Genomic DNA, 26,632 nt, shown 5'->3' on the forward strand with positions numbered 1-26,632 from the left:
ACACCTTGACTCGCGGGAGAGGGATGCCCCGCCGGCACATCAACCGTGGGCTTTGCCCATCGGAAATCCGTAGCGACCACAAGAGGGAGTTGATGAAGTGGAGGAGCCTTGAGCGGTGACTAGAAGTAGAGGGTTTGCTGCCCGAGTCTCCTTTGGACGACGCAAGGGCGAGATCAGATTTCCCCCATCTACTTTACATTTATTTAAGTATCTCAATGTGGTCCCGTTTACATGACAATAATACTATTTCCTCCATCCAAAAAAGCTTGTCCCATGCTTGTTCCTCAAATGGATGAATCTAGCACTAACTTGATATTAGATACATTTATTTGAGGGACAAGTTTTTTCTGACAAAGGAAATATCAAGCATGTTAACTGTAAAATTAACCTCAAATGAACCTGGACGTGGAAATGGGGACAAAAGGAGAAAGCAGGAAAGATTATGATTTCAGAACTAAAGGCACCATAGCATCCTGCGTACACGAGCATCTAGTTGTCTAGTCGTGCCTAGGAATCCTGCGCACCGATCTCTTTTGCTGGTGCTGCAGATCAGCATGAGCAATAACAAGCAATCATGTTTATGTTTATAGTATTGCTCAAGTTGCAACCAGACGCTTGAACAACTCACCAAATATAAACCCCCTCTTGCACACTAACTGCCTACCCACACACAAAAAGATTCATGTAGATACTGTCAATCATGCAAATCTTATACTCACCAGCACATTTCATCTACTGATCCACACGATGGAAACCATAAATCTTTATATATTTCCAATAATAGCATGCCATAGTAAATAAATTAAGCAACTTGATCATGGACGCCGCAAGCTGATGGTCACACAAGATCCACAGGATATCCGTCGTCGTTGCCCATCACACACTTGGATTACAAAATTATAATGTGCAAAACCACTTGCTCTTAAAGAATTGTATGAAAAATGAATGAATATACAGCTGATGACCCAGCCTGTTGGCGATTTGACTTGTCCCTCCCACCCAAATTGATTAGTGGGATGGATTTGAAACTTCAAATTGGTCAATTAATTACTAGCACTATAGTATGCTTTGTTTAGAGCCCACCTTTTGCTAGCTAGCTAGCTCGGCTGGTCATGAATGCCTTTGGTCCTCTAATCTTAATTAATCCTCAAGCTTTCGGTTGACACAGAAGTCAGACGCTGGCTGCAGATATAATTTGAGCATGATTACCGTAGTACGCATGGCGTGATGCGTTGCAGATGTCGGCATGGCGTAGCAAGATGGCAACCGACCTGACCAGGTGGTGCTCCGGGGAGTAGATAACGTATTTGGATCTCTCACACTACGTGAGCAGCTAGTTCTAGCGGAAAATGAAATCCTACGCGTTTGCACAGGTTGTAGCTTGCTGGATGTTTTTCTTTTTAATAACTACTCCCTCAGCTACTGAATATAAGTCTTTTTACAGATTTTAATAAGGACTACATATGGATGTATATGGACACATTTTAGAGTGTAGATTTATTCGTTTTGCTTTGTATGTAGTTCGTATTGGAATCTCTAAAAAGAATTATATTTAAGAACAAACGGAGTACACTATAGCAACGAGTCCACCATTGAAGCGAGCACAGGCAGACTTATACTATGGAACGAATGAACGAACGGAGTATTGGAATCTCTAAAAAGACTTATATTTTCCTCGTGCGTTGCCGTGGAACAACTAAGAGACATGTAGCTATGAAATATTATTACTGCATCCTAAAATTTATTTTGTTAAGTTAGCAACTTAACGGTTTGAGGAGTTTTTCAAAATAAATTGAATTATTTTCCTAATGAAAAACATCTCAAGTCAGACTATCAGATTAATATTTGGTATTGTGTTATTTCCATAAACGTATCTCCAAAAAGTTATCTAGCATTGCAGAGTTTTTCAAGAAAAAAAATGCTTAGTGTTTACAAATAGATGACACACCAACCAATACTTGTATGCACGTATTGCCTTCTTCAGTTCGTATTTCCATTCTTTAATCAATCCTAACAATCAATTTTTCCATGTATAAGATGCACGACTTGGATAATTACACGACAAATTATGATGTGGCAGACATGCATGACTTAGTGAGGTGGGAGATTTGTTCTAGAATTAAAGATAGTGGATGCGGTGCATGAATAAAAAATAGTGCTAGTAGATGCTGACATGGCACATTTGGTGAGGTGGATGGCCGCATGTTGAGAGATTCCTTGTAGTGGGGATGAATTTCTTAAGAATATATATACGATACAGGATATGTGGTACATAAGGTAGTAGAAATAACTACAAAATACACTTAAATTAAAGGTGAAGTAAACATGGATTTTTTGCTCCCGCGGTGCACATGCACCTGGATGAATAGTAATTTAAGGGAAAAAATTCAAAAAATTCTGAGTTTCTTGTATGACAAATATTTCTTAGTTTTGCACTTGTGTGCAAACTATCGTGAATAAAAAATACTATACATAATGCTTTGGAAAAAAGATGCTCCAAAAAGGCTGTTTTAAAATTTTGGACCGCCAATTTTATTTGTTTTGTCTAGACCACCATGTGTGTCATTCCATCACAACAATTTGCACGCCAGTAAAAAAAAGCAATGTTTCCTGCCAAAAAAAACATTTTTTTGAATTTGTTTGCTTTCAGATTTTGCCATTCGGGAAGAGGGGAAATAAATAGAGAATGAAGACAAAAATATAAGTCAAATATAAAAGTGTCCAGACTCCAAACGAAGAAATGGGAACTCAAAAAGAATCTATAGCGATCTATATATGCAAAGCTAGTAAATGAACATTTCATAATACACTTGTTCTGCAAATGTTCTCCAAACAATAAGTTCAATGGGAGCATTTGAGCGAGGGATTAGAATGGCACATAGTCGAAAGATGTAATGTAATGGTACTCCTTCCGTTTCATTCTTCTCTTCCCACAATTCTAACCACGTATACCAAGGACAAGTAGGTTCCTTATTTAAGGAAAGTCTACCAGGGTATTTACCATGGTTGATAAGGTCGTTGTTTTATCTTAAGCTCGCCATGTAATCTATAAAAGACAAAATAATAATAATAATGTGCAATAGATAATTTCTCACTTTTATCTCTGACAACTAGATATTTGGTTGATGCTGGTCTTCGGTGGATTTGTTTGGATCCGGTCTTCGTTCATCTTGGTTTGAGTGTTTACAGGTTTGATGTTTTCAATCTACGACTTTCTTCATCGATGATCGGTGCTGCTCTGCTGCACTGGTCCAAATGGGCGCTTTCGCCTCGCTTCTTGTTGTAATTTTTATTATCTTTGATGTTCTTTATACCATCATGATTTGAGATGAATAGACTGGAAGTTTCTTAAAAAGAAACTAGATATTCCTAAAAGAGCGTTAACTGATGATCATTATGTTTTTAGTCACTACCGAACAATTCCCAAATGACTCAAGCGAGCGTTGTGCCTCTCTAGCTCGATTCTCCCAATTTTTTTCCACGTCCAAAAATTGACAGGACTCGAACCTTGGTCTTGTGTGGGTAGGCCAAACACAATTACTAAGGCCAACTCCACCGCGCGACCTCAAACGGACGTCTGTTTTGTTCGGATTCTGTCCGTTTGGGTAGGGTAATGGGGTCGGGTCCGGGCGTGTCCTGGGATGCGGTGGCCGTGCGCCAGCGCGCGGACGCATCCGTTTGCCCTATCCTGTCCGCGTCTATTTTTTTTAAAAAAAAAGAAACGTTTGAAATGCCAAGCCCTAGTTCATTAGGCCAGCGGCCTACACGTCCATCGCCGGCATCAGCCAGCGGCCGGCAACACAACCAGCCTTCAAAATGAATAGTTGTCCTCGCCGGCAACACAGCCAGCGGCCGGCAACACAGCAGGCCTTCAAAATGAATGTTTTTCTCGCCGGCACACAGCCAGCGGCCCAGTGGGCGGGCGGCACCCATGCCAGCCTCCAAAAAGAACATCCACGGCCGATCGGACGACCTAGTTCAGGCCTTTGGCGTCGAGGATCTCCTTCTGCTTGGTCTCGAACCAGGCCCTCGTCTTGTCGCTCATCTTCGACAAGTCCACGCTCATGATCGCAAGGGCCACCTCCTTCGCTTTGGTGGCGGCATTCGTAGCCTCGATGTCGAGCTGCCTCTGCCTGGCCTTGACGTTGTCGGCCTCGATGTCGAGCTGCCTTTGCCGGGCCGCCTCCTTCATGTCGAGCTGCCTTTGCCGGGCCGCCTCCTCCATGTCGATCTTCCTCCTCTTGGCCGCCTCCTCCATCTCAAGCTTCTTCCTTTGAAGGTCTAGGTATTGCTTCATTTGCTCGTCCTTGCTTTGCCGCCTCTTCTCGTCCCTCACATCATTTTGAGACATCATGCCATGCAAAGTGTCATGCAATGCCATGGATGATGCATCACGTATGTCATCAACCTTGGAGTTGGTCTTGCCCCTCGGCCTCTTCAACGCCTCGCCATCTCCACCTCCGGCGAACTTGGCCGTCTTCAATCCTCTCTTCCGTTGAAGTTCACGATATTGGTCTTTGAACTTAGGGCAATTATTGATGATCGTCCAACAATGCGTAAGAGTGAATGGCTTGTCATTGTGCTGGGCCTTGAATGCCTCCAAAGATTGAAACGCCTACACAACATGATCAACAACAAGTGAACATGCAAACATATACAAGGCCGAAGTCTCATGGCCGTAGCAAGGAAAGGACTAGGAAGAGGAGAGCATACCATGTCCCCAACACCGAGACCACTCACGGGCCGTGCTTCAACGTTCTCAAATGCGGCGCAATACTTGTTGCACTCTTGTTGGATGAACAACCACCTCTTTTGAATCGAGCCGATGCCACAGTTGCTTGTAATTTGGTAGGGCTCAAACATCTTCCTTTCATGGAATGTTTTGTGGACTCTCGTCGAAAAAACAATGCCCTATTGTTGCGCGCCGGTCCTCGGATCTTGGCTAATCTCCATCCAAGCTTGGCAAATCAACTTGTCCTCATCTTGTGTATATGAACCCGTGCAAATGCTCTTCCTCTTCTTTTGTGTTTCCACTCTTTGGGTGAGCTCGTCGATGAACAATGGCTCGCCACTTATATCAACGTCATTGCTTTCTTCTTCATCACCATCACCTTCGACATAGATGTCATCGTCTTCATGCCACGAGTCACCATGGTCGTAGTCAGCACGGTCGTCGGCCTCTTCATCGGAGACGTACTGGGCGCGGCCATCCTGACTTTGGGTCTCCTCGGGGTCGTAGGCACGGCCCTGCCCACCCTCGAAGATCACGTCCTCCATGTACTGGTTGTAGAAGGGGTCGTCGACCGATGCTATTGGTGTTGGCATTCCGTCAAACAAGACGTGGGGGCCGGCATGGTGCCCGTGAACGATGCCCGTGCTTGCTTCCTTTGCATCTCGACGGACGGCCGACAGCCGCTGTTGGACCCAGGCGTGACGTTGAGGTCGATGACGACCGCGGGGCGCGGTGTGGACGGCGCGAACAAGCCAACGTCTGGCGACCCCAAGAAATGGGTCTGGCCGTCGTGTCTTGGCGGAGGAAAGCCGGGCGATTGGCAGTGCGGAGGCCGGGCGACCGACGAGCCTGTGCTCGCCGGGCCGACAACCGCTGCAGGGAAAACGGCCGGACGGCCCTTGCCAAGCATGATGAGAGCGTGCGCTTTGTTGACGATGTCCTCCTTCTCGTCGACCGCGGCCTTGTGCCGTGCGGCCTCCATCGCATCACGCTGGGCGGCGGCATTGGCCTTGACGACCGCTCTCCATTCCCTCCTCTTCGCCGATTCGACGTCCAACTTGGCGATCTCCTCCGGTGTGCACTCAGACCGCGGCTTGACGCCTTGGCCGCCTTCTTCTTCACCTTTCCGGGCGGGTCGACGGCCAGGCCGCCGGAATTCGGCGGGGCGTCGGCCATGGATGGGGGAGGGAGAGGGGTGGTGGGAGGGACGTGCGACGGTTTGGTGGGAATGGCGCCAAATGGGCGGGCGGGGGGTTTTGCTTTGTGCCACCGACAGGCGGGCCAGGGGAGGACAAGCGTGCGCGTCCCGCCCGTCCGCGCGCTGTCCGTTTCACCCCAAAACCGGCGCAAACTTGGGCCAGAGATGGGTCAAAAGCGGACACAAAACGGACAAAAGTCCGTTTCCGCCCGCGCGCTGGGTCGTCTGCTTTGTCCGTTTTACCCCAAACAGATGGGGGCGGACATGATAGGGTCGCGCAGTGGAGTTGGCCTAAGCCCAATAAAAATACGTCGAGCCTTTGTTTGCTGTTAATTGGATGGAAATCAACCATTTTAACCCTTTGTACTACTATCTAAGAATCCCGAGCCAAAATTATCGCGGTGTCTGTACGTAAGTTATAAGGTCTAAGGTGCATAAAAGATACCATACTACTTACACATAAGTTACCGGGTGTGTTTCACCAACTTTTTTCCACAGTGTCAAAACTACGGCAGTGTTTGTACATAAGTTATCAGGTTTGCGGTGCCTATATCACCATGTTATTTACATAGAAGTTACCGGAGGTGTGTTTTCAACAACAAAGAATCCTCTCGGGTCAAAGTTATCATTGTACTCGGGCTCAAGTTATCAGATCTATCGTGAGTAAGTTATCATGCTATATACACGGAATTTGCCGGGGATATGTTTTCAACAACTTTCCCCCAAGGTCAAGCTTACCACAATGTTGTATGTAAGTTATTATGTTTACAGTGTGTAAATTACCATGTTATTTTACACAGAAATTGCCGGGATATGCTGTCCACAACTTTTTTCCCCGAGAATCAAAATTATCATGGAGTTCACACGTAAGTTATCCCCGGGGAGTCAATTATATGCTATTTACACAGAAGTTACCGGCGGTATATTTTCAATAAAAATTCTTCGGGTCAAAGATATCACGGTGTTATCATGTCTAATGCATAAATAATCATGCTTTACACATATGTTATAAGGCATGCGTTTCTAACGACCCCCCCCCCCCCCCCGGTTCAAAGTTATCATGATGTTCATACATAAATCATCAGATCTGCAGTGAGTAAGTTATCATGTTATGTACATAGAATTTATTGGAGGCATGTTTTCAACAACTTCCTTTTCCCCGGATCAAAGGTATCTCGATGATCAGATGTAAGTTGTCAGGTCTACAGCTAGTAAATTACCATACTATTTAGACAGAAGTTACGGGGGCATGTTTGAACAACATTTGTTACCGAGTCAAAGTTACCATGGTGTTTGATAGTAGGTTATCAGCTTTATGGACTACGGTGTGTAAATTATAATGCTATTTACACATAAGTTACCGGGCACAAAAAACTAGAACTTTTTTACTATGTTTAAATAATTTTTCTAGGTCGACAATTATCAACCCGACACTTTAAAATTTACCAATTCTGTTTCATATGTTGTTACCGGCAAAAGAAAATTGTGTCAACACTTGATAACAAAAACATAAAGAAAAACTTCTACGAAAAAAAACCATCATTGTGAAATTTCAAAAAAAAACATGTATACCACTGGGTGGCATCACTAGAAGCAAATGAACTATTATGAAACATGCAAAAAAAACAATGAAATCATTGGCCCTACTTTTTCTTTTCCAATTTCATAGTAAAGCTTAGGCGAGTTGGTGGTTGCTGTAGGAATCAATACACGAGGGTTCCAGATCGATTCCCATCGATTCCTATTGTTAAGAGATTATCTCTTAACTAAAAGAAGACAAGTTTTTTCATATGGTGTCTTTTTCTTCACCTTAGCATTTATCTCATGCGGCATTATTAAGATAACATCACTGTACACGTCCTTAATGTGGCATCATGTTTTTTGCCTATTTAACTTTCTCGATTCCTATAGTTAAGAGATTATCTCTTAATTAAGAGAAGATACGTCTTTTCATATGGTGTCTTTCTTCTCCACCTTAGCATTTATCTTACATGGCATTATAACATCGTTGTACACGTTCTCAATGTGTTGATCTTGCACTGTTATAATTGTCCACACGTTATATTAGCTCTACTCATTCTCACCTCATTCTATCCCATGCATGCGGGTGTTTGATTGCCAATTTGCCATGCATGCACGCGAGAAGGCGAGTAATTGAGAGTGGGTAGTAGCAGATTTGAAAACGGCACCAACCTGGAAAAATCAATACTTCCTCCCACGACATAATTGTAGGGGCTTCTCAGCTTCTTCCATTCAACTTTCTCGTGCTATATCAATGATGTATTTTTGTCTTGAAACATACTTCCTTCGTTTTAAAATAGATGACTTAACTTTATACTAACGGAGGGAGTAATGAAGTATTTTGATAGATGATCGAAAATACAAGAAGCTTGTTGCGAGTCCAGCGGCAGATTTCAATGATGATGAGCTCAACACAACATTATTGTACTTGCTTCCGTTTTTCCTATGGAGATGATTTTGTTCGACTGCGACACATTGTATCTCCCACGACAAGTTGTGGTAGATAACAAGGCTGTTGCGCGGCTCGTGGCAGACAATGACCTCAACATGATAGCCCGTTCTTTTTTCCGATTCGCTCGACCGCGATGCCCGGAATCTTTCACGATGATAAGTCATGGTGGTGTATTTTTCCTTGGACAACAAATTTGTGAAGATAGTTATACTCCCTCCGTCTCATAATATAAGAACATTTTTGACACTAGTATAGTGTTAAAAACGTTCTTATATTTTGGGAGAGAGGAAGTAACTTATAAGTTAAGATTGAGAGGATGGAGGAGAAGTGACGTGTAGCCGTGTGGGTCTTGATGCAGATGGCCACCCTGAGGTACCACCGGCACCATATCATACTCCATGAATCCTCATGCAAAGTCAACTTGGCCGAGGAAGGAAGGAAACAAATGGGAAGAAACAGATAGATAGATCCTGGTCAACTCCTTAAACAACAACGTTCCAAAGTAGCGCCAATGTCAACTCTACCCGTCTCGCCCTCCCCTTCTCGGATATGTCGCCCATTTGTCTCGGCCCCGATGCGCATCCAGATCCGGCGACACGCCGATACGCCGCCGCTTCCTCCACCTCCACCCCGGCTTCGTCACTTTCATGGGCAACCGCGCGGCGAGGCTGGCCACGCCCTGCTTCGCGTCGGGGGGCCGGTCGACGGTGGACGCGTCCGCCGCGGCCCGCGCGGTCGCGGCCGGCGGGGATGGTGGTGGTGACTGCGTCGGCCAGATTCTGAGCTTTGACGGCTATGATGCGTTCGACGGCGCCACCATCCACGGCGTGCTGCTCCCGTCCAACCAGTCCACCATCGGGACCGCCGCCTCCTCCTCCTCCAACTCCTTCTCCAACCAGCTGTCGCTCTCGGCGTCCTCCTCCTGCGACAGCTCCAGCTCCTTCTCCTTCCGCACGCTCCAGCCGGGCCTCTTCTCGGGGAGCCTGGACTACTGCGCGTCGCCGTCGTCGTCGTCGTCCGGGCCGAACTCGGGCGTTCTGTCGGCGGCGGCGTCGCGGCGGGGCGCGCGCACTGAAGAGGAGATCATGGCGGACCTCTACGCCACGCGGCGCCGGCGCCGGTGCCAGCTCGAGGAGGCCGCGTCCGGGAGCCCGCTCCTCGACCGCCTCCGCCGCGCCATTGCGTCGGTGCTGCGCGTCGGCAGGCCGCCCAAGAAGCAGCAGCGCGACGAGCCCGCGGTCGTGACCACGGTGGCCAGCAACGGCGGCGGCGGCGCGATCAGGAGCAACGGCGAGAACGGACACGCGGCGGAGGACAAGGTGCAGTGGGCGCGCGGCAAGGCAGGGGAGGACAGGGTGCACGTCGTCGTGTCGGAGGAGCGCGGCTGGATGTTCGTCGGCATCTACGACGGCTTCAACGGTCCGGACGCCACCGACTACCTCGTCGCCAACCTCTACGCCTCCGTCTGCCGCGAGCTCCCCACCGACGATGATCCTCTGCCCGACGACGCCGGACGCGAGCAGCGGCGGCTGTCTTCGTCGTGCAACGGCAGAAATAGCGCCGACCTCCGGCAGCGGGGGCGGCACGGCGCGGTGCTGGACGCGCTGGCGCGCGCGCTGCGGCGCACGGAGGAGGGCTACTTCGCGGAGGCGGAGGCGCGCGCGGCCGAGTGCCCGGAGCTGGCCATGATGGGGTCCTGCGTGCTGGTGCTGCTCATGAAGGGCGCCGACGTCTACTCCATGAACGTCGGCGACAGCCGCGCCGTGCTCGCGCACCGGGCCGAGCCCGACCTCACCAGCGTCATCATGCCGCCACGGCACCGGCGCCAGCACAGCGCCGACGGCCACGGCCACGTCACGGAGGAGATCAGGCGGCAGTTCGACGAGTGCGACATGACGGAGCTCGTCGCGCTCCAGCTCACCATGGAGCACAGCACCACCGCCTACAAGGTGATCCACCGGTCAACTGCCATGTTCCATGATCGAACACCCTCTTCTGTAACATATACTATGATCGTTTGTTAATTATAAATTGATGTTAATTTCCATTGATGGATGCAGGAGGTGAAAAGGATAAGGAGTGAGCACCTTGATGATCCTGCCTGCATAGTCAATGGCAGAGTGAAGGGCTCCTTGAAGGTCACAAGAGCATTTGGAGCTGGCTACCTAAAAGAGGTTTGTCTGTCTGTCAAATGTCAAGTAGTATCAAAATATAAGACATTTTTTGATACTATCATAGTGAATGGCAGATCATGTCTTATATTTTTTTTGACACTATCATAGTACCAATTAAAGTTCATGCACATATGTATGTAACCAAATAAAGTTCATGTGATGTAAGGATAACTAGGTAGAATCATCAGTTTGAACTACCAATTAATTTTTCTTTTAGAAACCGTTACTAACATGGGGAAGTTCGATGTTGCAGCCGAGGTGGAACAAGGCTCTCTTGGAAGTTTTTCGGGTGGACTATGTTGGCGTCTTGCCTTACATTACTTGCAAGCCGTTCCTCCGACACCACTGCCTCGGGCCGCGGGACAAGTTTCTTATCCTCGCCTCGGACGGGCTCTACGAGTACTTCACCAACGAGGAGGTGGTGGGGCACGTGGAGGCGTTCACCTCCAGGTTCCCCGATGAGGATCCTGCCAAGTACCTCAGCCACGAGATCCTCCTCCGCGCCGCCAGGCAAGCTGGTGAGCATGCAACATTCCACTTACCTAGCTGTATTTTATGTTAATTAGATATGGAGACATGCTTTTTTAGCCGTTTTGGAAAGATTTTTTTTATACTTGTGAAAAAGTCATATGATTTTTATTTTTGTTATGATGAAGGAATGGGGTTCCATGAGTTGCTCGAGGTAAGACAAGGGGATCGACGACAGTACCATGACGATGTCTCCATCATCATCATCTCATTGGAAGGGAAGATATGGAGATCTTCGGCCTGAAAATTGATCATGATCGATTACAAATCGCAATGGACTCTAGTGATAGCATACATGGTTGCCTTATGGTCTTCAAGGATTAGCCCATGAGCAGAGTAGTGCATAACAAAATTTTGTACTTAAAAGCGTTGATTTTTTTTTCTTGTTTGGATCGTGCTTTATATGATCGAACGCTTGATCTTGAGTTTATTCGGGTATAGCCGCAAGGTTTACCCATGAATGGTAAACCAATGGAGCAAGACAATAACTTTGTTTTTCGGAAACGCAGTTCGCTGCTCAATTGAAGAAATTCACGATGTCTGTGCTTGGCTCCCCCCCCCCCCCCCGTGTCATCTAAAACAAGTGTTCATGTACAATCTATTTTGTTTGTTTTGGGAGTACCATTTTTTGTACAAGCACAACTTTGCATCAAGAGAGTGGTGGAACTATCTAATGTACACAACATGATTATCATGGCTTAAATTCTAGAGCTTAATTCTATGTTTGGTTCAGATTATTACACATGCTCATATTTCACGATTGTTTGAGAAACAACTTTTTCTAGGCCAAGTAAGTTGCACAAAGTCAAGTCACAACTTACAAAAAGTGTTCCATGGAACCTTAGGTTTAGAAGTGTGCAACTGCCGAGTTGTAATATTTTAAAATTTAAAGCAAGCATTTAGTTACCCAAGCCCTCTTAGACGAATGATCAACATTCAACATTATCAATAAAAAAATTCATACCAGACTAAAGAATATGAATACACTAATTGAACGAAGCATTTTATGGAGAAAAAAACTTACATAATTTTGTGAATAATCCCATAAGACCACAATAAGATGATTCCGCACGGTGTATCAGAATAACAACAAACTAGTTAAGTGCACCAAAGCTGGAGAAAGAACCTAAAAACTTGTCTTAGTACCTAAAACCTATCAAAGTTTGATTTTGTAGAACACCGCTAGAGAATGATCATCTGGTCAAATGAAGAAGTCTCATGGTGTCTGTGCTTGCCCTCTTTAGTTCAAGTATTTACACTCTCAAAGTAGTTGGCCTCACCCTCCTCCAGTAAAAGAAGTGTGCAATGTCTTCTATCTTCTTGCTATTTATTTTAAAAAATGCCGCTAGCGGTCTCATTAACACACGCATATACATGTTGGATGATCATTGAGAGAGTCTACAATTATTTAATTTCCCAAATTTAAAAATCCATGGTTCTAACCAATGAGAGTATAGTCAGGAGAAAAAAAAATAGTGGGAGTTTGTTGACTGACAATTGGTATGCATGATCATCCCCCTTCCGCGCCTCCCTATCGTCTAAAACAAGCAGTCATGTGCAACTTATTTTGTTTGTTTTGGGAGTACAACTTTTTTTATCAAGCACATTTTTGCATGAAGAGATTGATGGAACTACATCTAATACACACAACACGATTAATGTTCCTTAAATTCTAGAGCTTAACAATATGTTTGGTTCACACTACAAAACATATCCATATTTTGCGGTTGTTCGAGAAATATTTATCTATAAGCCAATTGGGTTGCACAAAGTCAAATCAAGACTTAGACAAAGGTGTTCCACGAAACCTAAAGCGCCATACAATCACTAAATCATCCAGTTACCCAAGTCCTCCTAGATGAATGACAAACATTCAACATTGTAAACTGAAATATAAATATTTCATATCGAACTTAAGAATATAGGGTCCTTTTATGAATACACTAATGATATGAAGCATTTCATGGAAAAAACTTACATAAATTTGTGAATATACTGCCATGAAGCAACGGTAAGATGATTCCTCACATGGTGCATGCGAATAACAACAAACTAGTTAAGACCTCCAAAGCTGGAGCAAGAACCTAAAAACATGTCTTTGTATCTTATAGACCGTTCATCTCATGTGGGTCACATGGGATTTCATATTGGCATTGTTTAAATTAAACATGACATATGCAAATGTTTTCTCAAAATATGGTCATCTAAATAAACCAGACATTCAACTTGAATTAATATCATCAAATTGTCATGGATCCACTTCATTGGGGGGGGGGGATGCTCACGACCATACATGAGTGCCCATGGCTTCTTATGGTAGTATCGAACTACATGAGAGCATCTATTGCATGGTTGTTGCATCACACATGGTGGTTTGAGATGTCTGTATAATTTTGCCGCTATTTAAGTGTGAGAAGAGAGATGAAATATGATCAAAGTTTCACAGAATAACCCATCCTTCAGACCTAAGGCCTAGAAAGTGGTAGAGCTTAACCTCTTGTAGATCCAAAATGGAACACATCACATACATAACATACTCAACTATCAGATATGAATGGGATTACTTTTTAATGTTGTTTTGTACCCACGAACATCCTAGGATTTGGAAGCATCAGGATTAAGAACCTCTGAAGACGCAAGCAAAGTCGTACGGTACCAGATAGCTGACGAGAGCATTACTAAGGCCTCCTTAGGCTCATAGGACATGAATATCATAGTAATAGGAAATATATAGGAGGTGAGATGCCATCTATCCCAAAATCAACGAATACTACATGTATCTCAAATCACATGAACACTAGTAACAGATGAATAGAAAAAACAATGTCATTTGGGGTCACATGATAGAACGTTTTCATTGAGTCCGAGTTAATGTTTTTTCCTTTGAAATACAAGGGATATGGATTAAAGGAATAAGATTCTATTCTTGCAAACCAAAGGGCTCCAAAGAAAAAAATCTACAAAACATTTCCTATTGAATTCATACAAAGTTTTCTTGCAAAAACAAAAGGAATTCATACAAAATTTATGTAAACCTAAGGAGGCCTAAGTGTATCTCCATCCCGGGATATGTTTAAACTTGTGCCTGGCAATCATAAGTTCCTATAACCAAAGGAAGTTTTCTGAGTGGACTCTGTCGAAGGCTCGCCATACATTACTTGGAAGCCATTCCTCCAACACCACTTGCAAGATGTTCCTCCAAAACTTGCATAATTTAATATACTCCCATGAAGCCACAATAAGATGATTCCGCACATGGTGCATGAGAATAACAACAAACTAGCTAAGACCTCCAAAGTAGAGCAAGAACCTAAAAACATGTCTTAGTATCTTAGAGACTGTTTATCTCATGTGGGTGACATGGAGTTTCATATTGGAATTGTTTAAATTTAACATGACAGATGCAAATGCTTTCTCAAAAATATGATCACCTAAATAAACTAGACATTGGACCTGAATTGATATAATATTTTTTTGCAATGTATCTACTTCATTGAGGGGGGGTGAGATGCTCACGGCCATACATGAATGCACATGTGCTTCTTATGGCAATATCGAACTACATAAGGGCATGCATCATATGGTTGTTGCATCACATGGTGGTGTGAGATATTAATATAATGGTGCCCCTATTTAAGCGTTAGAAGAGAGATGTAATAGGACTTTTTTTAATTTACAAAATGACCCATCCTTTGTACCTAAGGCCAAGCAAGGGGTAGAGCCCAATTGTTTGTAGATCTAAATCGGAATACATCAAACACATAACATACTCAGCTATTAGACTCGGATGAGATTACCTTTTGATGCTATTTTGGACCTAAAAACATCCTAGGATTTGGAAGCATCATGAATTATAACCACCGAAGACTCTAGTTGAACTTTGGTTAAGATGTGTTATATCCCTCATTTGGGAGAAGGACGCTATCCTCTCGAGAGAGTCTAGGGGATGTCTGTTTTGTGGTTCTTACTCGTCTGCAGATGGGAACTTTGCGGGACACAATCATGGACCTGAAAGGCCTGCTCACGGCTATACGCGACACGACATGGGTTAAAAATCTGATAGTTTACTTTAAAGCGTTAGATCGGATCTTGGAGCCCTTTTGCTTTCGGTTCTAGAATGGTCCGGTTCCAATTCCTGACCAAAACCGAACCGAACCTCTTTGAACAAAACATTTGCCAAGCTTGACTATCTTAATTTCATTTTTCATGAATCGAATGGACGCCATTAAAACTCGCTTTAAACATTTTCGAACCCATTGCTAGTTACCAAAATTAAATCATCGACCATTTTGGAAGGCGTTTAGTTTTTGCCATGAAATTAATGGGCATAAATCATTTAGCAGGATTTCCTAGCAAAATCTCAGTAGTGGTACCACCACAGTATCGACCACTCCCCTGTTTTTCGCAGTCGATTTCACGCGATCGGATCCAGCCGCCCCATGCTGCCGTCCCCCGAGAAAGGGCAATGCACGGTACCATAGAGGCTAGCAAATTACGGAAAGGTGAGAGTGCGTATGATCCATGGACTCACATTAGTCATAAAGAACTCATATACTTATTGCAAAAGTCTATTATCCCTCGAAACAAAGTACTACTACGCATGTCCCTAGAGGGATAGATTGGTAGGAAAAGACCATCGCTCGTCTCCGACCGCCACTCATAAGGAAAGCACTCAAAGAACACCCCATGCTTCAAATTTGTCACACAATGTTTACCATACGTGCATGCTACGGGACTTGACAACTTTAACACAAGTATTTCTCAATTTCAAAATTGCCCAACTAGCACGACTCTAACATTACCACCTTTATATCCCAAAATATCTATCAAGAAACATAGTATTCAATGCTCTCTATATGATAGTTTTTATCATACCCATCTTGAATGCCTATCATATTAGGACTAATTTTATAGCCAAAGAAAATTACCATGCTGTTCTAAAAGACTCTCAAAATGATATAAGTGAAGCATGAGAAATCAATAATTTCTACAAAATAAAACCACCACCGTGCTCTAAAAATATAAGTGAAGCACTAGAGCAAAATTATCTAGCCCAAAAGATATAAGTGAAGCACATAGAGTATTCTAATAAATTCCGATTCATGTGTGTCTCTCCCAAAAGGTGTGTACAACAAGGATGATTATGGTAAACTAAAAAGCAAAGACTCAAATCATACAAGACGCTCCAAGCAAAACACATATCATGTGGTGAATAAAAATATAGCCTCAAGTAAAGTTACCGATAGACGAAGACGAAAGAGAGGATGCCTTCCAGGGCATCCCCAAGCTTAGGATTTTGGTTGTCCTTGGATTTTACCTTGGGCATCCCCAAGCTTAGGCTCTTTCCACTCCTTGTTCCAAAATCCATCAAATCTTTTTCCAAAAACATGAAAACTTCACAATACAAAACTCAACAGAAAATCTCATGAGCTCCGTTAGTATGAGAAAACAAATCACCACTTAAGGTACTGTAGTGAACTCATTCTTTATTTATATTGGTGCTAAACCTACTGTATTCCAACTTCTCTATGGTTCATACCCCCGATACTAGGCATAGATTCATCAAAAATAAGCAAACAACACACGAAAAACAGAATCTATCAAAAACAGAACATTCTGTAGTAATCTGTAGGTTTCGAATACTTCTGTAACTCCAAAAATTCTACCAAATTAGGACGACCTAAATAATTTGTATAGTGGTCTACTGGAGTTGGAATCAGTATTTTATCGCTCTCTGGTTAAAAATGAAAAAATTATTCGCGTGAGCGCATACTTTCTGTTTTTTTCAGCAAGATCAAATAACATTCATCCAAGAAGATACGTTGGAGGCATATCAGCTATCAAACGTCACAACGTAACTGGGTGACTATGAAGATGCTCTACATGTGTCTCCAATGGTGTTTGTTGAGTTGGCATAGATCGAGATTAGGATTTGTCACTCCGTGTATCGGAGAGGTATCTCTGGGCCCTCTCAGTAATGCACATCACTATAAGCCTTGCAAGCAATGTGACTAATGAGTTAGTTGCGGGATGTTAAATTACGGAACGAGTAAAGAGACTTTCCGCTAACGAGATTGAACTAGGTATTGAGATACCGACGATCGAATCTCGGGCAAGTAACATATCGATGACAAAGGGAACAACATATGTTGTTATGCGCTTTGACCGATAAAAGATCTTCATAGAATATGTAGGAACCAATATGAGAATCCAGGTTCCGCTATTGGTTATTGACTGAAGATGAGTCTCGGTCATGTCTACATAGTTCTCAAACCCGTAGGGTCTGCATGCTTAACGTTCGGTGACGGCCGATATTACGAGTTTATGTGTTTTGATGTACCGAAGGTAGTTCGGAGTCCTGGATATGATCACAGACATGACGAGGAGTCTCGAAATGGTCGAGACATAAAGATTGATATATTGAACGGCTATATTCGGACACTGGAAGTGTTTCGAGTGATTTCGGAAAAAAACGAAGTGCCGGAGGGTTACCGGAACCCCCCGGGAACTAGTGGGCCTAGATGGGCCTTAGTGGAGAGAGAGAGAGAGAGAGAGGGGGCTGCCAGGGCAGGCCGCGCGCCCCCTCCCCCTTTGGTCCAAATTGGACTAGGAGGGGGTGGCGCCCCCCCTTTCCTTCCTCTCTCCCACTCTTTCCTTCCCCTTCCTAGTAGGACTAGGAAAGGAGGAATCCTACTCCTACTAGGAGGAGGATTCCTCCCCTCCTTGGCATGCCCTAGGGCCAGCCGGCCTCCCCCCTTGCTCCTTTATATACGAGGGCCGAGGGCCCCCTAGAACACACAAGTTGACATTGTTTAGCTGTGTGCGGTGCCCCCTCCACCATAATCCACTTCGGTCATATCGTTGTAGTGCTTAGGCGAAGCCTTGTTCTGGTAGCTTCATCATCATCGTCATCACACCGGCGTGCTAACGAAACTCCCCTCGACACTCAGCTGGATCTAGAGTTCGCGGGATGTCATCGAGCTGAACGTGTGCAGATCGCGGAGGTGCCGTACCTTCGGTGCTAGGATCGGTCGGATCGTGAAGAAGTTCGACTACATCAACCGCGTTGTCATAACGCTTTCGCTTACGGTCTACAAGGGTACGTGGACAACACTCTTCCCCTCTCGTTGTTATGCATCACCATGATAGATCTTGCGTGTGCGTAGAATTTTTTTGAAATTACTGCGTTCCCCAACAAATTAATGTTTATTTCCTTTGAAATACAAAGGATATGAACTAGAGGAATATGACTATATTCCTGCAAACCAAAGGGCTCTAAAGAAAATTTTCTACAAAAATAATTTCCTATAGAATTCGCACAAAGTTTTCTCGCAGAAAAGAAAAATTATTCGTACAAAATTCATGCAAACCAAAGGAGGCCTAAGTGTATCTCCATCCCGGGATATGTTTGAACTTCCACCTGACAATCATAAGTTCCTATAACCAAAGGATTTTTTTAGTGGACTACATTGAAGCCTCACCATACATTACTTGCAAACTATTCCTCCAACACCACTGCTTCGGGCCGTGAGGCAAGCTCCTTATCCTCGCCAAGGGGATAAGGAACTTTTTCATACTTGTGGAAAAATTCATGTGAATTTTATTTTTGTAATGACGAAGGAATGGGGTTCGATGAGTTTTTGAAGGTACAACAAGGGGATCCGCAACAATACCATGATGACATCTCCATCATCTCATTGGAGGGGAAGATATGGAGATCTTCAGCCTGAAAATTGATCAAGATCATAATGGATTCTAGTGATAGCTTACATGTTTTTCTTCACGATTTTCAAGGATTAGCTCATGAGCAAAGTAGTGCATATCGAATTTTGTACTTGTAGGGGATGATTTTTTTTTTCTTGTTTGGATCATGCTTTACATGATTGAACATTTGATAGTGAGATTCTTCAGGTAAATCTACAAGTTTTACCCATAAATGCAAGACCGATGGATCAAGATCGTAAGTTTGATTTTGGAAAATGTCGCTAAAGAATCAAGAAGTTTCATCATGTTGGCGCTTGCCCTCTCGTGAATCAAATTATTTCTCAAAATATTGTCATCTAAATAGACTAAACATTGAATCTGAATTGATATCATCAAATGTCTACATGGATCTACAACATTGAGGGGTGGTGGGATGCTCACGACCATACATAATTGCCAATGTGCCTTTTATGGCAGTATGTGGAACTACCTGAGGCGCATCTATTGCATGGTTGTTGCATCACATGATGGTGTGATATGTCAATTTAATGGTGCCCCTATTTAACTGTGGGAGAGAGATGAAATAGGATCAAAATAGCATATCATTCATACCTAAGGTACAACAAGGGGTAGAGCTTAATCGTTTGTAGGTCCAAACCGGAAGACATCACATAGATAACATACTCAACTACCAGACATCACATAGAGATTACTTTCTGATGCTATTTTGTACCCACAACATCCTAAGATTTGGAAGCATCGGGACATATAACCACTGAATACTTCAACAAGTTCGTACCGTACTATATAACTGACCATACTATTACTAAGGCCTCCTTCGGTTCACAGTGGAATGCCATAGGAATAGGAAAAGCTACAGGAGGTGAGATGTCATCTATCTCAAATCCTATGAATACTATATGTATCTCAAATCATGTGAACACGAGGAATCAACATCTCATTGAAGGGGAAGATATGGGTATCTTCAACCTGAATTAATCATGATTGATTGGAGATTGTAATGGACTCTAGCGATAGCATACATGGTGGTATTCCGTTTTTCAAGGATTAGTCCATGAGAAGGGTAGTACACAACAAAATTTTGAACTTAAAAGGGATTTTTTTTGTTATTGGTAAAATCATGCTTCATACAATCGAATGCGTGATCTTGAGATTCTTTAGGTCAATCTACAAGTTTTACCCATAAATAGTAAACCAATAGATCAAAATTGTAAGTTTGATTCTGAAAAATGTTGCTATAAATAGTATGTCTCAAAATGTGCACGCTTACCCTCTTTGGTTCAAGTATCTCTTCGGGTACTTCGCCCTCCCTGCACTATAAGAACTGCGTAGAGGCTTCTTCCCTCTCGCTGTTTCACTTGTGAAACACCGCTGACAGTTTTAGTAACATGCGAGACAATCCGTAACCCTTTTACTTTCCAATTTTAGAATCGTCTGGTTCGGACTTCTTACCGAAACCGAGCCGGACCTCTCTCAACAAAGGGAACATTTGCCAAGCTTGGCCATCTCATTTCCATTTTCCATGAATCAAATCGACGCTATTAAAACTCGCTTTAAACATTTTCGAACCCATTGCTAGTTACCAAAATTAAATTATCGACCATTCTGGAAAGCATTTAGTTTTTGCCACGAAATTAATGGGCATAAATCATTTAGCAGGATTTCCTAGCAAAATCTCAGTAGTGGTACCACCACAGTATCGACCACTACCCTGTTTTTCGAAGTCGACTTCACGCGATCGGATCCAGCAGCCTCCGGCCGCCCCATGCCGCCGTCCCCCGCCGCGTCCGCCCCGGCGAGCCGCCACCTGCGACTCTGGTGGCGCCGCCGCGGCCGGGCCGGCGCCGTCGCGGCCACCTTCGCCGCGGCACTCCTCGCCGCGGCCCTCCTCCTCTCGCTCTCCTACTTCGCCTCCCTGCCCCTCGCGCCCGCCTCCTCCTCCGCCCTCGTCGGCCTCACCCTCCTCCGCCGCGCCGAGGAGAAGGGCGCGCGTGAGTCCCCTCCTCTCAGCTCCTCTCTCCCCTTCCGTTTCCATTATCTGTAGTACACTTCGGTTACTGCAACGCTGCTTGCTAGCAGTACTGTACTCAGCTCTTAGTCTGCTGGTGCTTCTCGTGCTTGACTGAATTTTTTTCAGGGTTTGAGTGTGATTTCTGAAATTTCCTGCTTTGGATGATGCAGTGTGCTTGGATGGGAGCGCGCCGGGGTACCATCTGCAGCGAGGGTCAGGGAGTGGCTCTCAGAGCTGGCTCATCCACTTGGAGGTATGCAGATTATCATTACCAAATTTTTGATACAGAACCATGAGTTTTCTTGAAAGCTTGGTGTTGGTCAGTGCTCAGCTTAGCTTGGACAATGACTTGTTTGGATTGGTAGTCCCTGAAGAAGTTGTTTCATGTCTCAACAGTGAGGAGTGTTCAGATTAGGACAGTGTTGAAAAACAAATAGGCACTATTTGTATATTTTAAAATATATCGTTGGGTACATACATCATTAGTGTATAGGGATGTCACTTTCGTGTGGATATTGACACCACATGGTTATTCATATATAGTGAAACATAATGCTATGGCTGGTACCCAGAGGGACTATCACTTGCTAATTTGATGCGCTCAACTGTCAGTTACTAGTTTCCACAGTAGTTTATGGTGCTAGTGGTTGTTTGTTTGTTGCCATTGGTTGTCCCATGGTAATGCTTTCATGTTCTTAGATTCTCTATGTTGTATGAGCGTCAGGGTGGAGGCTGGTGCCGAAATTTGAAATCATGCGCTTCACGCCAGAAATCGATGTTGGGTTCTTCCCATTACATGGAACGTCAGGTTGAGTTTGCTGGGATGTTGAGCGATGATGAAGATCAGAATCCAGGTAACTACGTCTCATCTTATATATAGATCAAAGGCCTAACCCCATTTTTGAGCTAAAGCTAAAGATTTGCTCTTTAAAGTTACATTTTATTGATGTGCAATGCCGCTAATTTTTTATGACCAAATTAATAAAAAGTTCAACCATTAGCTCAATCTTAAAGTAGTATTTGCAGCACCAAGTCCTCATTGATTTTTTCCATCAGTTCTTGAATTTTTATCTTGCAGCAGCAGATCATATTTCACTGATCAGTTTTTGAGAAAAATAAAATATTTAACTATCATGTTTGTACCTAGCAATGTGTTTGTTTATATCATTTGTATTGGAATGTTAAGTTATAATTGCTCTGTTTTAGTAGTATACGAGTTATACATTTGACCTGATGATCTCTGTTTCATTCCATATTATTCTCATTGACCATTTGCGCTGATGGGACCTTATGGAATTTCTCAACAAAAATATTAAGCTCCTTATGCCATATATACTTCACTAGTAAAGTCGCCATCTTAAAGTATTGCAACACTCTTTTCAGTTACCTATAATTCTGAGGTTCTCATTTAACATATGATTCAATGTGCAGATTTTCACAACTGGAATAAAGTGAAGATAAGGTATTGTGATGGGGCATCATTTTCTGGGGACGTTAAAGACGAGTTGCAGGTCTTCTTTGCCTATTTCCAACATATGCTGATTAATCACTCAACAGGTATTCTGAGAATTTTGTTATTCTTTGCAGAACGGCACAAAATTCTTTTTCAGAGGCCAGCGTATCTGGGAAGCAGTTATGGACGAACTTCTAATGAAGGGGCTCAGACATGCTAAACAGGTCATTCTTGCAAGCACAACCATTCCTTTCGATTTTCTTGTGGATGCATGATTCAAATGTATGAATCAACAGACATCTTAAAGATGTAAATCTGTTTCTTGCTCTTCATGGATATGCGTTTGACTTTAGCACCTTTGGGTTAACTGGATAGAAGTATGGAAGGTTGGATCTATCTGGTTATTATTTTGTGTACCAGTTGATATTGTTGTACGAAAATCATGCGGCAATGTTACCAAGAATTACAATTAGGAGTGATTTGTGGCACTGTTAAATAAATAGCATAGATCTACCAGATGTCAGTGACAGTAATATTGCTTTATTTTTATGTTTAGCGACATTATCTGTTCAGTCTTTATGACTGTTAGTGAACTATTATATTATTATTTCAATATTTTGACCGGTCTTTTTTCTTACTACATGATATGCACTTGCATGTTTACATAATGACTGGATATGATCTGATATTCGCATTATTTTGTCTTTTGCCCATACAAGCATTTTGAGTACTGTAGTGATGGTGTGATGCTGATATGCTATTTCCAGCCTTCAGGCTTTTCTAACAGGATGCTCTGCTGGTGGGTTAGCCACTTACATTCACTGTGATGGTTTTCGGGCACTGCTGCCAAAAGATTCTAGGGTTAAGTGTCTTGCGGATGGTGGTTTTTTCCTTGATGTGTATGTTTTCAGATCACCTTCGACTGCTTTGGATGTTTCTTCAAAAGACTTCTTTTGATACCATTTGCAACCCCCAGCCTTTATTTTGATGTCAGTTTTTCACATACATGAATGAAATAATTGATGGATGTCCTCTCTAATACTCAAAAGTACTTGCATCTGTTAACATTCAAATGTCAGCTAGCACACTCCAAACGTTAATCAAGAGTTTGAGCATAAAGACTTTGAAAGTACTTGAAAAACAAAACTGACGATATTCTGTACATCTAATTCTTAAATCATCAAATGAATCATCCCTGGGTGAAAGAGAGGTGACGCATGGGCCGTGTTTCTCACATATACTAGTTCATTTTGAGACATTGCCCATCAGCAAGCACCAAGCAGAAACATTGCATGTATCCGTAAGTTTAACTCTTATTGTAGGTCAGGAATGAGAAAGCATCTATATCCTATTATCCTTGTGGTGTTAGTCCTTTTATGCCGTAAAGGAAAACTGTATAGAGCAGATATTGTGCTGCTGTGCTGTTATCCTCATATTCTATCTACCTGTTTATGTTGTTTCATCCATTACAGAGAAGACATTTCCAAGCAAAGGACCTTGCGGGCTTTCTACAGTGACGTTGTCCGCCTTCAGGTCCTTTTCTCCTCGAAGAATCTTCAGTTTCGACATCCAAAATTTCTTCTCTGAATGCTTTGTTTCCGTATCTGAGAAGGAAGTAAACATTTCTTTTCGAAATGCTTTGTTCAGGATCTTAAGAGGAAGTTTTTGCACTGCAGTTCAAGCATGGATCCAGGCCAGGTTAGTCTCTGCATTCCTGGCAAATGACACTGCAACCATCCGTGACATTTCTATCATTAGTGTTGCAGCCCTGCTACCATGGAAGTTATGTTATGCTAAACACTGCCTTTATACTGTTTGCCAGTGCTTCTTTCCTCGTGAGGTTGTTAAAGACATCAGAACACCAGTATTTATTCTTAATCCAGCATATGATGCCTGGCAGGTATGGTCATCTGTTCCATGAGAAACATTCTATTATTGTGTTGCATTGTCATTATTCAACATAGTAAGTTTTGTTTCAGGTACAACATGTGTTGGCACCAGAAGCATCAGATCCCCAACATTCATGGCAAGACTGTAGATTGGATATTAGCAAGTGCAGTCCTGACCAACTTGAAATACTCCAAGGTTGATTCACCTTGCATCTTTTGACAGACAGAATGCACGTTGCATCTTTCAGGGTCTTCTTACATGTTTTCCTATGTCAAATAAAATCTTCGCAGGTTTTAGGGAAGAACTGCATGACGCGATGAGAGAAATCAAGCAGAAAAAGGACTGGGGTATTTTCATTGACTCCTGCTTTATACACTGTCAGACGTTGAACTCTTTGACTTGGCACTCTCCATCTTCTCCTAGAGTCAACAACAAGGTATCACTTCTATCCTCTAGAGATTAGAAAACAGAACGGAAGAAAAGTAAACATTATATTCATGTCAAGTTGGCAAAGTATATGTTATCCTGTGTTTCACAATTGTGTTGACCATAATCTGGCAGTGTTTTAGAGATTGTTGATCTGGGTTTAATGAGGACTCACGGTGTGTAGAAAAAAAATGCGAATGTCTTCATTTTTACACCAGCCCTTGATATGCCCACATGTTGTAGACTGCATGCCTGAACTTAGCTTACATTTTCTGCATAGAGTGCTTACCAAACCGATTATGACAGTAGTGATATTCTCAGTCTTCAGTCATGCAAAATTTACCAGCGAAACATTAATCATTCTGGTGAATATGCAGACCATGGCAGAAGCAGTTGGAGACTGGTTCTTTGACAGGAGAGAGGTGAAGGAACTAGATTGCGAATATCCGTGCAACCCAACGTGCCACAACTTGGTTTTTTCCAAGCCCTTCAAGGGATAAATTTACGATTCTTTTTTTTTAAATCTTTTCACGGTGATGTATCACCTAGCAGTTGTAAAAATAGCAAATTATACATATGAATATATCTGGACCGCAGGTAAATGTTACCGACTTTTCATAAAACAATATAGAGACCATGGCTTCATATGTTGTCTATTAGTTTTTTCTGTTTTCTGTATAGTTTTTAGTTGGATTATATCTCCTGTCCTGTGGACTATTCGCAGTCATAGGAGCCAATTTCATCATCTCAAAAAAGAAAGGAGCCAATTTCAGTGTCAAACGGAGAGGAGTCAGAAGCTGATTTTGGTGAATTCATTCCAGAGGAGCCGTATAGTGTACTGTAAACCTTTTTAAAAGATTTCGGGGTGTAATGATCTATATATAGTACACACCTTAAAACTGCAGTCTCTAAATTGCTTCTCCCTTGTGGGCCCCACTTGTCAGTGGGATACCTTTTTTCTTCTTCTCCTCCCCCTTCTCCCTTTCAGTCTTTCCCCTTCATTGAGAGAGGTGGCGGGATGCTCACGACCATACATGAATGCCCATGTGCTTCTTATGGCAGTATCGAACTACATGAAAGCATCCATCTCATGGTTGTGGCGTCACATGGTGTTAAGGTGTCAGCATAATGGTGCCCTATTAATTTAAGCATGAGAAGAGAGATGAAATGGGATATAAATTTCAGAGGCCAACCTTCGTACCTAGGGCCAACCCAACAAAGGGGTAGAGCTTTAATAGTTGGTAGATTCAAATAAGAACACATAGCATATGCAAGTATTGGACTCTGACAAGATTACTTTTTCGATGCTAGTTTTGAACCCACAAACATCCTAGGATTTGGAAGCATTGGGATTTATAAGCACCGAAGGTGCCTGTGAGGTTGTAGTTGCTCCCAAGATACAGCATCCGCGCGCGTCCTTGTGATCAAACGCGCACCCTCACTTGGGTCGTGGGCTTCATTCAGTCGCGGCCCATGTAGTGCTGCTAGGTGCTGACGACTTTTCTTTCCAGTTAGTTCTCCAATCGGACATTTCTTTCATTTCAACCAGTTATTTTTATTAAATATGTTCGTGAAGTCACAAACAAAAGAATTTGAAAAAGTTTCGAATTCGAATTTTTTGGGTAATTTGAAAAATATTTGCGAACACTAAAAGAATGTTTGCAAATTTAAAAACATTCATGACTTCAGAAAATGTTCGCCTTTGCGAAAAGATTCATGAATTCAGAAACTGTTTGTGAATTAGAAAAATCACTGAAACGTTAATCATGCTGATGAACGCAAATGCTCTCAACTTTTTTATAAAAAAGAATAGGTTTCGTATCAGTAAAGCTTTGGATGACTGGATATAATTTGTACTATTTATCAAAAAGAAGAAGAAGAAGAAGAAGAAAACTCGCAAAACTTTCTGACGAAACTGAATTTGAAACAAAGCAGGGAATGTAAATTTGAAACTAAACCTAACACAAGAGATTTGAAACTTTCTTCGCCATCAGGTAAAGAAGAGAATGCAATTGGATCCTT

The 26,632-nt window shown here is 43.0% G+C and overlaps 2 protein-coding genes across 2 annotated transcripts; both read left to right on the plus strand.

Moving 5' to 3' along the window:
• Window positions 1-8,905: 8,905 nt before the first annotated feature.
• On the plus strand, window positions 8,906-11,658 carry LOC125542846 (putative protein phosphatase 2C 46). The gene is made up of 4 exons (XM_048706099.1): window positions 8,906-10,352; window positions 10,464-10,577; window positions 10,831-11,095; window positions 11,234-11,658. The coding sequence occupies exons 1-4, from the start codon at window positions 9,051-9,053 to the stop codon at window positions 11,347-11,349; spliced, it is 1,797 nt and encodes a 598-aa protein (XP_048562056.1). The 5' UTR covers window positions 8,906-9,050; the 3' UTR covers window positions 11,350-11,658.
• A 3,774-nt stretch (window positions 11,659-15,432) lies between these two features.
• Window positions 15,433-25,255, plus strand: LOC125543809 (pectin acetylesterase 5-like). Its single transcript, XM_048707285.1, has 13 exons — window positions 15,433-15,536; window positions 20,588-20,821; window positions 21,012-21,094; window positions 21,566-21,695; window positions 22,273-22,352; window positions 22,429-22,518; window positions 23,069-23,193; window positions 23,767-23,827; window positions 23,942-23,992; window positions 24,117-24,194; window positions 24,274-24,379; window positions 24,475-24,620; window positions 24,988-25,255. The coding sequence occupies exons 2-13, from the start codon at window positions 20,596-20,598 to the stop codon at window positions 25,108-25,110; spliced, it is 1,299 nt and encodes a 432-aa protein (XP_048563242.1). The 5' UTR covers window positions 15,433-15,536; window positions 20,588-20,595; the 3' UTR covers window positions 25,111-25,255.
• The last annotated feature ends 1,377 nt before the right edge of the window (window positions 25,256-26,632 follow it).

Source organism: Triticum urartu, chromosome 1 (genome assembly GCF_003073215.2).
Source record: "Triticum urartu cultivar G1812 chromosome 1, Tu2.1, whole genome shotgun sequence".
In the NCBI taxonomy this organism is placed as follows: Eukaryota; Viridiplantae; Streptophyta; class Magnoliopsida; order Poales; family Poaceae; genus Triticum; species Triticum urartu.